The 12,064-nt window shown below is 52.4% G+C and overlaps 1 protein-coding gene across 2 annotated transcripts; it reads left to right on the top strand.

Annotated features, from left to right (window-relative positions):
* The first annotated feature begins 224 nt into the window (after positions 1–224).
* POPDC2 (popeye domain cAMP effector 2) lies at positions 225–11,669 on the top strand. 2 transcript variants are annotated; one of them, XM_075437271.1, is made up of 4 exons: positions 225–1,161; positions 3,514–3,622; positions 6,930–7,293; positions 11,217–11,669. In XM_075437271.1, the coding sequence occupies exons 1-4, from the start codon at positions 617–619 to the stop codon at positions 11,300–11,302; spliced, it is 1,104 nt and encodes a 367-aa protein (XP_075293386.1). In that variant the 5' UTR covers positions 225–616; the 3' UTR covers positions 11,303–11,669. The 2 variants fall into 2 exon arrangements, with proteins under 2 accessions (XP_075293386.1, XP_075293376.1); XM_075437261.1 differs by having other exon boundaries at positions 226–1,161; positions 6,930–7,431; positions 11,217–11,308.
* The last annotated feature ends 395 nt before the right edge of the window (positions 11,670–12,064 follow it).

The raw sequence follows: 12,064 nt of genomic DNA, 5'->3' as shown, positions 1-12,064 counted from the left end.
CCACGTGTGGCTGGGGCTCGCTGCGATAAGATGGTTGTGTTCCCCTCTCCTTTCCCCTCCCAGCGCTGCGCCGGGCTTATCTGGGCGCCTGAGTTATGTTAAGTAGCGGGTGCGTGCTTGCTCTCTGTTCTCCTTGCTGCTTTTGCTCCTTGGATTTCAATTCCAAACATGGTTATCCATTTGGGGTCTCTCTGCTTTCCGCTGCCAAGTGATACACATTCCACACTCAACACCAGCTCTCTCCGCTGCTCTCTCACGGCTGCTATTTCCATTTGCCGGAGGGCAGGCGAGAGAGGCAGTGCAACGAGATCTCCGTCCTGTCTGCGAGTTTTCCAGCTAATGGCCTCTACTCTTTCTTTGACTGAGCTCTTTTGGCCTCATATTTGCCAATTCCTTCTCTCACTGGCGTGGCTAAGGAGGGGGACAGCTGCTGGTTTGTGAGCCACAAAGAGGAGAAACGAGCCCTTTCGGGATTTCTTGGGTGCAAGAACATTCGGCAGCACTTTAACATGTCGCTCTGAAGCACGCTGCTGTGGGACCCGCCGGCGCTGAAGAGGAGGAGGAGGAACAGCTACCCAGCAGCTCTGGTTTCAGACCTCTGCAGCACCCTTTGTGTATGGCAACTCATTCTGAGCGTGGGACGGCCGGGGAGGGTGGGGAGTGGGGAAGGATGAGTGCAAGCAGCCTCCCTTGGGACCAGGCTGTCCTCCAGCCTCCGGTGTGTGATACCTGGAAGGAGATTATGGAGGGAGCAGCCTACCAGCTGGCCAGCTGCATCGTCCTCCTGGGTTACATGGGGGGAAGCGGCATCTTTGGGTCCCTCTACATCTTTGGCTTCCTGGCCCCGGGCTACTTCTGCTATGCTCTGTGGGGCTGGCTGAGTGCCTGCGGGCTGGACATCTTCATCTGGAACATGCTGCTCGTCCTCACCTGCTTGCTTCAGCTGGCTCACCTGGCTTACCGGCTCCGCAGAGACACCATCCCCGAAGACTTTGACCTCCTCTACAAGACCATGTACCTGCCATTGCAGGTGCCCCTGGAAGTCTACAAAGAAATTGTGAAGTGCTGTGAAGAGCAAGTCCAGTCACTAGTCAGAGACCAGAATTATGCGGTGGAGGGCAAGACGCCCATCGACCGCCTCTCATTGCTGCTGTCTGGCAGGTAAAGGCTCTCCTGTTTCCGAACAAAGCCTGGCAGCAAAGCACTGTGGCTTGTTGTTGTATTTTCGCCCTCTGTGGAAACTGGGGTGATGATCGTTCCGTTTCTCTGAAAGGGCTTTGAGATACGCATCTGTTGGTTGGGAGGGGGTAATTTGCTTTTGGGGGTTGTTTGAATTACAAGATTTCAGGGAACAGTTTGCAGAATCAAGCTATGTGCAGTGGAGCAGCCAGCTCAGCCTTGCCTGCAGTACTGTTGGGGAATCCTTACCTCCTTCTCTGACGGGAGCAGACTGGCTGTGAGAGAGTGTTTCTCAAGGCAGAAGGGCAGTGTGTGTGGACCTGCGGTCTCTGGGGGTACCAGACACACCTCCGTGATGTGAATGGCTGTGCACTGAGTACGCCAAGTCCTCAGTTCACCTTCTCACCCTGCCCAGCAGTGGTCAGGGAGAGGTTCTACCTCTGTTCCAACACCTCAGCCTTCAGGGCGCTGAAATTTTTCACTTTGAGCATCATTTTGTCAAAAGAGAGAGCACTCTGTTGTGGTCTATCCTGCCTCATCAGGCCTCTCTTTACCTGCGCTGTCATGCGTTCATGATGCTCCTTCCTCTGGACCACCAAGGAGGACCTCAGGACCTCTATATAGCCACACTGGGGATTTGATTATTGAGTGAGCTGTACTGATGAAGTACTGGCCTTTGCTCACCTGAGATCCTGTGGCATGCCCTTAGGAGCATATCTCTTTATGATTTGCAAAATCCAAATGCATACAAGTAGTGATGATATTGGCTTCCCAGCTGCTGCTAGGTGCTTGGCACTAATGTCGAATGAGAGTGGGAAAGGAAGGAGACCTGTAAATGGGAGCAGTGCTGAGCTGTAGGAGCTGTCTCACAAGGATTTTCCCTTGGGAAGACAAACTCAGCATCACCTGGGGCTCATATTTTACCGCAGTGGTTTTGCTGGTGAGGGTGAGGGGGTGTGTAAAGAAGAAGGGCTGTTCTTCCTTGTTCTGGTGTTTGTCCCTTTTCTAGGATGTGTGAAGAGCATCCTGGGACCACTGACTGGTGCTGAATGGCAATGCACTGGGAGGAAATTTGGCACATGCGTTTCCATTAAGTGTCTTTCCCCTTACCAAAGGTCTGTGCTGAGCAGCTTGCTCTGAAGTTTACTGTATCTGCCAATAATGTTAGCGGGGAGGAGTCTGTGCTGTCTTCCCCTGCACTGGATAATCTGACACTGCTCTGTGGGCATGGAAGTGCTGCAACAGACAGCAAACCAGTGCTGGCGGGGTAGTGGTTCTGCCCTCTTTTGCAGAGGAAAGCGTGTGTCTTGGCTGGTAGAGGATGCGCTGTGGAGATGGGATTGGATTCGCATTTCCTGGTACCCACTCTGTTGCCTCGTGAGGTCCTTGCTGACCCAGCAGAGCATTGCTGCTGTTACGGTGCCCCCTCTTAAACTGAACAATAGCAAGACAAAGGGGGCTTGGAAGTGCAGAATGTGCCTGGGTCGGGAAACCTGCCTTACGATCCCTGACCCTTCCAGGCAGCATTCCCAGCTGACTGGAAGCCAGCAATGAGCTGAGCTTTGTAACCCCTGAAAGGAAGAATTGCCTTTGTGTATTGTACAATGGGGCAACATGGTGACAGAGAGGCAAGAGGCCCCAGATCTGGTGGTGCAGAGCTATGAACAGAGGTTCAGAGTGCCCTGCTGTTGCCCCAGGCCTGTGCAGCGCTCCTCCTCTGCTCCCGCAGCAGAGCTGGGTGCAAGCTCGACCTTGGCTTTGGTAGGCAATTGTAGCCAAAGTAGGGGAAAGGAATACTTGGAAGGCAAAGAAGCCAAGAGAGATTGAATGGTAATGTGCAGCAAAGTATGAGCTCGCAGCCTGATGTGTCAGGAGTGATGGCCAGTGTGATTTTGGGGGATTCTGGGTGTAGCAGCTTCCCAGCACTGAGGTGGGGAATGCCCTTGTGCAACTCTTAGGACAGGAAGAATACACAAGTACAGAGACCCACAGGCTGGCTTAGAAGTACCTGAAAAGCAGCAAGAGTGTTGCGGGCTGAGAAGACCTGGTTTAGGATCAAGCGTTGCACCTGTGAGGGGTGGCTCAGGAAACAGAAAACAGGTGGAATATGGGGAAATGGCAGCAAATATCGTTTCGCACGGAGAAAGGAGGGACAGCCCCATAGACTGGAGCATCTGCAGCTGTCCCGGAGAGGGTATTATACATGCATAAGATGGGGAGCAGTCGTTTCCTCCCTGGTGGGATCGGCTGCCTGCACGTTGTGTGAGCTGATCAGGTTCCTGTGACATCTGTTTTGTCTCCTAAGCCTGTGTGCCTCACCTCTCCTCTCTGCAGGGTCCGAGTGAGCCAGGACGGACAATTCCTTCACTACATCTTTCCGTACCAGTTCCTGGACTCTCCAGAATGGGAGTCGCTGCGACCCTCTGAGGAAGGAACTTTCCAGGTAACCCCGTGCGGCCCCGCAGCAGCCTGGCTTCGCTCCTTGCTTCTTCGTTACATGCCTGAGAAGGGGACGAAGCAGGCTCATTGCACCATTCAGAGCAAACTGGGAATAATTTCCTCCCCTTCCTTCCTCATGGTTTAGCCAGCACAGGATGGTGCGGTCAGCTGTGTTATCTTCTGTTCTGCCTTCCTCTGAAGAGCTTATTGCGTGCTCCTACTATCAGCTGATAGCAGGGAGAGGCAGAGCGTGGTGCGTCTTCCAGTTTAGCAGGGAGACGAGGTATCGGATTCCTGGCTCTCTTCTATTACAGCGTTCCCAAGTACCTGTGCTGATGCTTTTGCCCTGCACACTGCTAGCAGGGGGAATCGTTCCAGCATCAGGATGGCAGCCGTGGCAATACGCAGCAGTGATGTAAATCCATAAATATCCTATTCCTCACAGAAGTTTCTGATGGTGATGTGTTTGGGGTGGAGAAGCAGAAAGGATGATTCACACCCGAATATGGTTCTTTCTGAGCAGAAGAATCCCTTGCTGAGAGGCCAGGCCAAATCTTATTTGCAGCAACTGAAAGGATTTTGCTCTTGCTGTCAACAGCCTGCAGTACTTGTTTGGCTTTCCTTCTGGAGGAGATTACTTAAGCCCACATCTCTCTGCCTTTAACTCACATCCCAGCCGGACTGATCCCTGTCAGGAATTCACTCTAGAATATATCAGTTAGGCATATTATGAGGGATTTTGCTAATGCTGTGGGAACATGGGACAGTCATAAAGGAATGATAATGCTTTCTCATGAGGACAGCCACCTTCAGACTTTGTTAAACCAGGGCAGCTCTCCGAAACTGCTTTACTCGGGTCTGAATTTGGCCCATGTGTGAAAGGGTCACGGCGATCACTCCTGAAAGCTATGCCATTGCCAGTGATTATGGTCTTGCAAGAGGAACAGTTGCAGGAGGTGGCTGAACGTGTGACTGTGGCACAGGGCTACAGCTCGTGAGCAGACACAGGGATGTCAGCCCAAGATAATGCGATAGAGAGGGCAACAACAGTGTGGCTGTGCTAGGGGTGAGGGTATCTCATGTTTTGCACGGGTCTTAAACCTGGCAGCAGATTGCTGCTAGCTCCTGGACTGTATTTGCCTAAGAGTTGAGCAGAGAGAAAGACGTCTGCCTGGTGCTCGTGGCAGGGAAATGGCCGCCTGCATGGCATGCAACCTGCAAAGGCCTCTGCAGCATTTTCTGAGCTGATTTCTGTGGAACTAAATGTTCCCAGACCTGAGTGTCTTTATCTGTGGTGTGTGAGACAGCTTGGGAGCAAGCCGGTGCCAGGCTGCACCAGCCCTGCCAGCCCCACGCTCTTGGCTCCTCTCCTGCTCTGCGAGACAGGGCTGGTCGGGGAGGTCGGCTGTGCCTGGTGTCAGGATGGGGAGGTCGAGTCCTAGGTGGGGAAAAGCTGCAGCCTGTGCTGGAAATGCCTAAAGCCTGCGTCTGCTGCTGACTGAGGAGCATGAAGAAGTAGCAGCCTGTGGGAGACCAGCATTTAGCAGGTGAGACTGCCCAGTCTGTGTTCCTGGCAGGACATTAGTCTTGATGGCTGTGCTTCGCCATGGTTATGTGCTGTTTTTGGCAGCATTTTAACCCACTAGTCCCTTTCACCTGAGTAGTTAATAAAACTCTGTGGCATATCTCAACCTTATTCCTAGCATCACAATCATTTGGCTAAAAAAGTGCATGTTTGACTCTGGGACTTTGCTGGAGAAGGACATGGAAGGTTTTTCTTGCCCGGGTTTTCCCCACGGCTCTCTGGATTGAGCAGTTTCAATCCTGAGCCCACCATAAAATGGCAGGATCGTGACTTAGTCTACAAGGAGAGCCTGTTTCCTTGAGCTTTCTGCTTTCACTGTGTCTTCTTCCCACAGGACTGATGGCTCCCAGTGCCTGAAGGACTTGGGTTTCAGGGCTGGCACTTTCCCCTAGAAGGCTGAGTTATTGGCCCTGCTGCTGCCAGAGCACTTGTGTCGGGGGTACTCATGAGTGAAACTGTCCTGCTGTCCTGGTTAGGAGGCAGGTTTTCTTATTACATCTCACTTAATCCCTCAGAGGAGTGAAGGGTTGCAATCGCTGTGCCAGAAGTCAGTTAAGAAAATGAGATTCTGGTCATTTCGATTTCCGTGTGACCCTTCCTCTTGCTTGCCTTGGCCTGGGAAAGTTCTCAGGTTTTATCTCCTATATTTCTTTCATAAGGCAGCTGCTTGCATGGCAGAGGCATTAAATATCAAACCCAAGGACACGCACATGCAGCCAAGCCGTGTTCAGCTTCCCAGTGGCCCTCTGCCATGGTAGCTGGCCAAGGAGACCCCTGGATACAGAGTGAAAGGGAGCCCCCGGGATATTTTGGCGCTGGCACTTGTTCACATGCTGGTGTCTCCCATTACGCTCGGATGTCCTTCTTTGGCCCAAGGCAGTCTGACCCTTCCTGTGTGTCTTATCTTTTAATTACAGTATGCGCTCCTGTATTATAGAATGTTCTTTATTATTAATAGTCTAGTCTTACAGCTAGGGGGAAAAATGGCTCTGTTCATGTTGGCAAAACCCAAAGCAAAACAAAACATTCTCTAAAGTCAATCCAACAAAACCTCAGGTGAGTTCCCTACCTACCTCCACACGCGCACAGTAATCCCCTTTTACTGCCTCTCTCGCTGAGCTGTGCCACGCGTCCTTCAGGGCCGGTGAGCCCCAGAGTGCCTGGCAGAGCTGGCGAGGCAGGAGGTCCCCCGGCGCAGGGTGGCCAGGCAAGCCTTCCCGGTGGCCCTTCCCAGACCCAGGGCTTTGCTGGAGCCGGGGCTGTGTGAGCGGCAGAACAGGGCGGCAGCCTGCTGCGGGGCTACCCACTGGTGGCTTGGGCCAGCTGGGCACACGGAAATGCTGCCGTCCGTAATGTTTCTGTAGAGGGAGAAGGCCGTCTGTGCCACCCCACTCATTTGGGCTGCATCGCTCGGGCATCAGCAGGGAGCATCACTGGAAAGCGAGGGGGTGAAGCATAGCCAGCCACGTGGCTAGGTTAGGCAAGGGCATGCCACCAGTTGCATAGGAAAAGCTGGTCTGCGGCTCCTTGGGGAGAGGAAACGGAGGTGGGTGAGGATTTATCCGATCGTTCAGCTTGGGCGATCCGACTCTCCGGCCCCGCCGCCTCTGAGGAGAGCAGGCGTCAAAGGGGCTGGGGGCTTTCACTGGGGAGAAGCTCGCAGCCCCACGGCAGGTGACCCTCGCCCAGGCGGTGGGGCTTAGCCTGCTCCCTCCCTGCCCCACAGGTCACGCTGACAGCCGAGACCGACTGCAGCTTCATCACCTGGCCGAGGAAGAAGCTGTATCTCCTCCTGAGGAAGGACCGTTATGTTGCCCGGCTCTTCTCCTCCCACCTGGGCTACGACATCTCGGAGAAGCTCTACTCCCTCAACGAGAAGCTCTTCGCCAAGTTCGGCCTTCGCTTCGACATCCGCTTGCCCAGCCTCTACCACGTCCTCGGGCCAGCCTCCTCCGAGGGGGAGCCGGAGGACTGCGAGGAGCCGCTGCCTGCCCCCGGCCAGGCTGATGCCTCCGAGCCCCCTCCGCAGCCACCGCCGCCGCCGCCAGTCCCGCGCCCCCGGGCATCCCGGCCCGACAGTGACCTGCTGGGTGAGGACTCCACCAGTCTTGTCTTGGAAGATTTTGCTGAGTTGCCGGGGTCTTTTATGGACTATGTGAGCGAAGGGGAGTATATGAAATGAGGGCACTCCTGGTACAGGCACGCCTCACCCTGTGTGGGACCCCCGCGTAAGTACCTGCTTGTGGAAGCAAGTCCTTCCCGTGATGCAACTGCCCGGGCAGAGTGCCGGACCCCGGCCTCTCAGCCTCGGTTGCCATGGGTTTGCTCCTCCAAAGTGCTTTTTTTTGCCTGCTGCCCCAAAGAATCCCAGGAGGTGGGCTCCAGACCTGTGATTTTCTTGTGGAAAAGCAGCACGGTAAAGGCTCGAGTCCAGGCGCCAGCCACACTCTGGGGTGGAAGGGACAGTAACCCGGCTGTAGGAAGCTCTTCCCTGCCCCGTCCTCTCTCCATCCCGCAAGGGAGGCAGAGAAATTGAAATGGTGTCCAGGTAGGTGGGTGGTACAGGAGTGCCCACAGAGACCCCACCGGGCTCGACCTGGCTCGCCATGACGTGGAGCTGTGTCTGGAGATGCTCCAGTGCTAAGCTGAGGAAGACATCTGCAGATGAGAGAGCGGACAACCCAGGAGAGGCTGATAGAGGTAGAAACAGCTCCAGGGTTTACAGAGGATCGATAGCAGGGAGTTGCTCTGTGCCTTGCTATTGCTCAGTCTGGGCAGGGCAAGAAAGCTTGGAGTCCTTCCTCCCCTGTCCACCACAGCTCATCCCAGCACTGGCTCTGTGCTCCTTGTTCCTGCTGAGCTTTGGCTCAGCCAGATCAGCAAGCTGCGCTGTGTGGTACAGCTCTTGCTTCCATTGAGCCTGGGTGGACTGACAGGCTAAACATTGTTTTAACACACCTCAAAATCTGCTCTTCGGTGAGTGGGAATGAGATGCTGTCTTCCAAAACACCAGCTCTTTACTCTGCAAGGGAAAAATTCCTGCGCCTGGCAGATATTGGGGCAGAGGAGCAATGCAGGCAAACAGAAATAGATGGGAGGGTGGCTCGTGCTTGAAAATGAGACCTGAGTGGCCAAGAGAGAAATTCCATGCTGAGCTACTTTTAGCCAGCTGCTGCACGCCAGCTGCTGCGCACCAGCTGCAGACCCCAAAATGTGCGTTCCTGCCACTGCCCCATAATAGCTGCTTTCTGGCATCCGACTGCCAGACACCAAGCCTGGGACTGGGATTTCTGTCCTAGAAGAGACCACTGCATGGGTCTGTGTGGCAGGTAGGCAGTTGCAGGGCTGGGGTGCAGCTGTGGAGACCGCCATCCAGGCGACATCCTGGAACACGGTGCACCACTGCACCCTGGTCTTCCCTGCACCAGCCTGGGTCCGCTTCGGGGCTGCAGGTGGTTGGGTGGTGGACTCACCGGCAGGGAGCATGAAGCAGGACGTGCTGGCTCCTGGCACGAGCCCTGACAAGGCTGGAGTAAATCTTCCCTACCATGCAGTGCTGGCGCACAAGCCTCACGACTGTGACAGCAAGGGGACCGTCCCTCCTGGGTGCTCGAAATGAAAAGCCTGTCTGGGTCAGACAACACCTGCTATTTGCAGTAGGCCTCTGGTGGAAGATGCCTTTTTTGCTGTTCTGTTGCCATTCTTAGTTTTTGAAAACAGTGGAACGGGAAGATCTTCCTGTTTTGTATGGTTCTGCTTTGAGTTGAGTCACGTGCCTGTTCCTGCCCTGCTTCCATGCCTCCACACTTAAAATCTGGGATGTGAAGAAACTAGCCAGGAAAGGAACAAGCGTGTCCATTATTTCTTGAATCAGATAAAATGTCAGCAAGAGTTTTGCTTAGTTTAAATAAATTTAACAAAAGGAGGCTGCAAGGGAAAAAGAAAAAAGAATTCCTCATTTGTTTTCTAGCTTAGAAGTCCTAGGAATATGAAGTCCCTGGTTTTGCTGATAGGCTGCTGGAGATATGAATTTGCAGCTTTTTCCGTCCTTACTTGGAGAGGCAGGAACACTGAATCGCTTACGAGACGGCCATCCTCCGAACTGTCAGGCACTTCTGTTCAATACATGCAATAAAAAATGAATGCAGTTAGTGTTGTAAATGGGGTGAAGTCACTTTGTCTATGCTTTGCTTGTATTTTGTCTTCCTAGCAGAAGGATATCCATTCTCAGGTCACTGGCAGAGTTCTAGTTGGTCAAGCTCAGTAAACTCAGAATTTCAAATGCAGTTAAAAAGGAAGGAGGCAGAGAACATGGTAGCTTTTTGTGTGTGTGTGTGTGTGTTGGGGAAAGTTTGTGCAACACAGCACAAAGCTATTAATTTTTTTCACACAGTCCTTATAAAACATATTGAAAGCTGGAAGCTTTAGTCTTTCTACATCTCGTGAATGAGGCAGTATCAAGGTGTGCTGATACTTGCCGTAGAGACCTGCGATAGAAGCCCAAATGGTTCAGAGGCTGGTCCTTGGGGTGGGAAAGGAGGATGATCTTCCTTGTCTGGCAGTCTGGAGACAACAGCCAGTGCGGTATTTCAGTTTCTGAGGTAGGTAGACAAGGAAACGCAAACTCTGTTTAGTGTGTCCTCAACGGTGGAACGAGCGCTTCCTTGTTACTCTGCTCACCACTTGGGTATCCTAGTCACGTCGTGTCCCAGCAGCAGAACAGCACTCATCACATCCAGACAGTATTCCACAGCGACTCAAGTGCCTAGCCACAAAAATTAGTGATATCGAGGGGCTGCAGTTTTCCCTTCTGGCTAGGCCCTTGTCACAGCCCAGCGGCTCATCTGAGCAGACCTGCCATGGCACTTTCATAACTACTCTCTTACAGAGAGTGAAAACATCCATAGTAAACAGGGATATTCCTTGCAGTGTCATTGTTCAAAGTAAGTGATACTACGGTCTCAGAGATCAGAGCTCCGCTGGGGCTTTCCCCGGGTCTGTGCTCTCACTCATCTGCTTCCCCAGCAACTTCCGACCTGGGTAATCACCTTCCAGCTCTCTAAATTCCCCGTGCAGACGTGCTTCTGTGGGTCACATTCCTTCTCATTTGCTGTCACTGCAACGGCCACCTTGCTGTGCCACAGTGTAGGAGGCAATTCTTGAATGCCTAAAGTACTGAGAAGCTCGGGCAGAACAAAATATTTCTGGGAGATGCATTGGCCTGCTGTTCTTATCATCTAGTTCCTTGAAAGAGTTTCTAGTCTGCTTACAAGCAAGACAAGCTGTGATACCCTACTGATGAGCACATTCTTTCTCTGAGGGGGAGAGATGTTTTAGTAACTTACAGGCTGCCTGTTTAAAAGAGGCAGGTTCAAAGGTTCTGTTCAAAACTTGCTTTAACAGCCTACTGCTGTATAGCTCAATGCTCTGTAGCAAACTAAGCTTTATTCCTTGCATGAAAATCCGAACAAGCAAAAGCCACCTGCTTTTCCCCCCTTTTATATCGCATTTGCTCTAGTTCGTGGCTATCCAGTGCTTGCAAGATGTGGACCTGCTGCTGCTTAGTTTTGCACAGTTACATCTTGGGGCCGGCTTTCTGTTTGGTGGGTGAGGTGGGTGGGTGGGTGGATGGATGCTTGGTGATCTGTAGTTTGGTATCGAAGTTAGTAGGAATTGTTTTACACCTGCTTTGAGAGTAAAATCAAAGGAGCTGTGGGCTTTGTTTCAACGATATCACAAGGTGCTTTGGAGGGGTTTGTTTTTGCTTTCGGGATGAGTGTGTAACCCAATTTTCTGATTTATCACATGTTGAAGAATTACACAGTTTTGCATGCTAATTTAGGAGGGGAGGGGAGAAGGACAGGTAACCATGGGCTCTGTGAGGTTTGTGTCTTTGAAAAGTTTAGAAGTAGCAATTATTCCTGTGATAATAATGGTGCTCTCTTTCTTTCTCTCTCTCTACCTCTCTCCTTCTTCTCATTTTCCTACCCCCTCCACTGCTTTCCTTCTGCAGCCTCCGAAAACCTTCTCCAGAGTTCCTCCCACCCTCTCTGCAAAGGACGAGCCCCTCTGGCTCCCACTCAGACCCCCGAACTCTAGGGAACAACAGGCTGTTTTGATCCTGAAGCCCCTCCAAGGGAGCATAAGCTCACTTAGGTTTCTGACCAGAAAGACACTTTAGCAAGCACTGAGATGTCTGCCTGCAGACGTGTACACTCGGGAGCACATGAAGCACACGCGTGAGACTGCGGTGTGACACTCCAGCACCTCCCACCCCACGGCTGTTCACCAGAGCTGCCTGCCCCAGTGTGCTTCCCCAGCTTGTTTTCTAGTCCTGCCTCTCTGAGGTGTGTCGGCAGCTCTGATACCAAGGTACACCGATACCGCTGCAAGCGATACCAGCCTGCTCGCAGAATCTGTGTTCCCTTTGATTTAATGATTCCCATTAAAGTCAGAGATGAAACTATTGGTGTTTGAGGATTTGGAGGAGGAGATAACACTGCTCGAAAGGCTTGAGGTGATCTCGAGGTACGGGGGGAAAGGACAGGGGAAAATGAGCTCCCTGATGGCTTTCGTAATGGGCTTGTAATGGAGACCATGATACGGAGATTGGATATCATGCATCTCACTGGGCATCCTCTGTAGTAAGACCAGAAATTCCTTTTCCAGGGGTTAGGATTTCACATTTATGACAAGCACCGCTTCTCAAAGAAGTTACTGACTTCTGGTGAAAGGCTGGTTGTTTGAGTTGATTCGTTTGCAATAAGAAAGGGGAGGAGTTGGGACTGGGGGCAGGTGTAGGCAAGAAGCAGAGCCTGAACCCTTTTTTTTTTTGTGTTTGGTGGGAGATGACCTCAGGGT

Source organism: Opisthocomus hoazin, chromosome 1 (genome assembly GCF_030867145.1).
Source record: "Opisthocomus hoazin isolate bOpiHoa1 chromosome 1, bOpiHoa1.hap1, whole genome shotgun sequence".
Classification (NCBI taxonomy): domain Eukaryota; kingdom Metazoa; phylum Chordata; class Aves; order Opisthocomiformes; family Opisthocomidae; genus Opisthocomus; species Opisthocomus hoazin.
Note: the sequence above shows the minus strand (reverse complement) of the source record. Positions and strands in the feature narration are given on the sequence as shown.

Coding starts and splice junctions, on each gene's coding strand:
- POPDC2 (XM_075437261.1), top strand. CDS start 617: ATGGCAACTCATTCTGAGCGTGGGACGGCCGGGGAGGGTGGGGAGTGG. Junction 1,162..3,513: donor TCATTGCTGCTGTCTGGCAG/GTAAAGGCTCTC, acceptor TCCTCTCTGCAG/GGTCCGAGTGAGCCAGGACG. Junction 3,623..6,929: donor CTGAGGAAGGAACTTTCCAG/GTAACCCCGTGC, acceptor CCTGCCCCACAG/GTCACGCTGACAGCCGAGAC.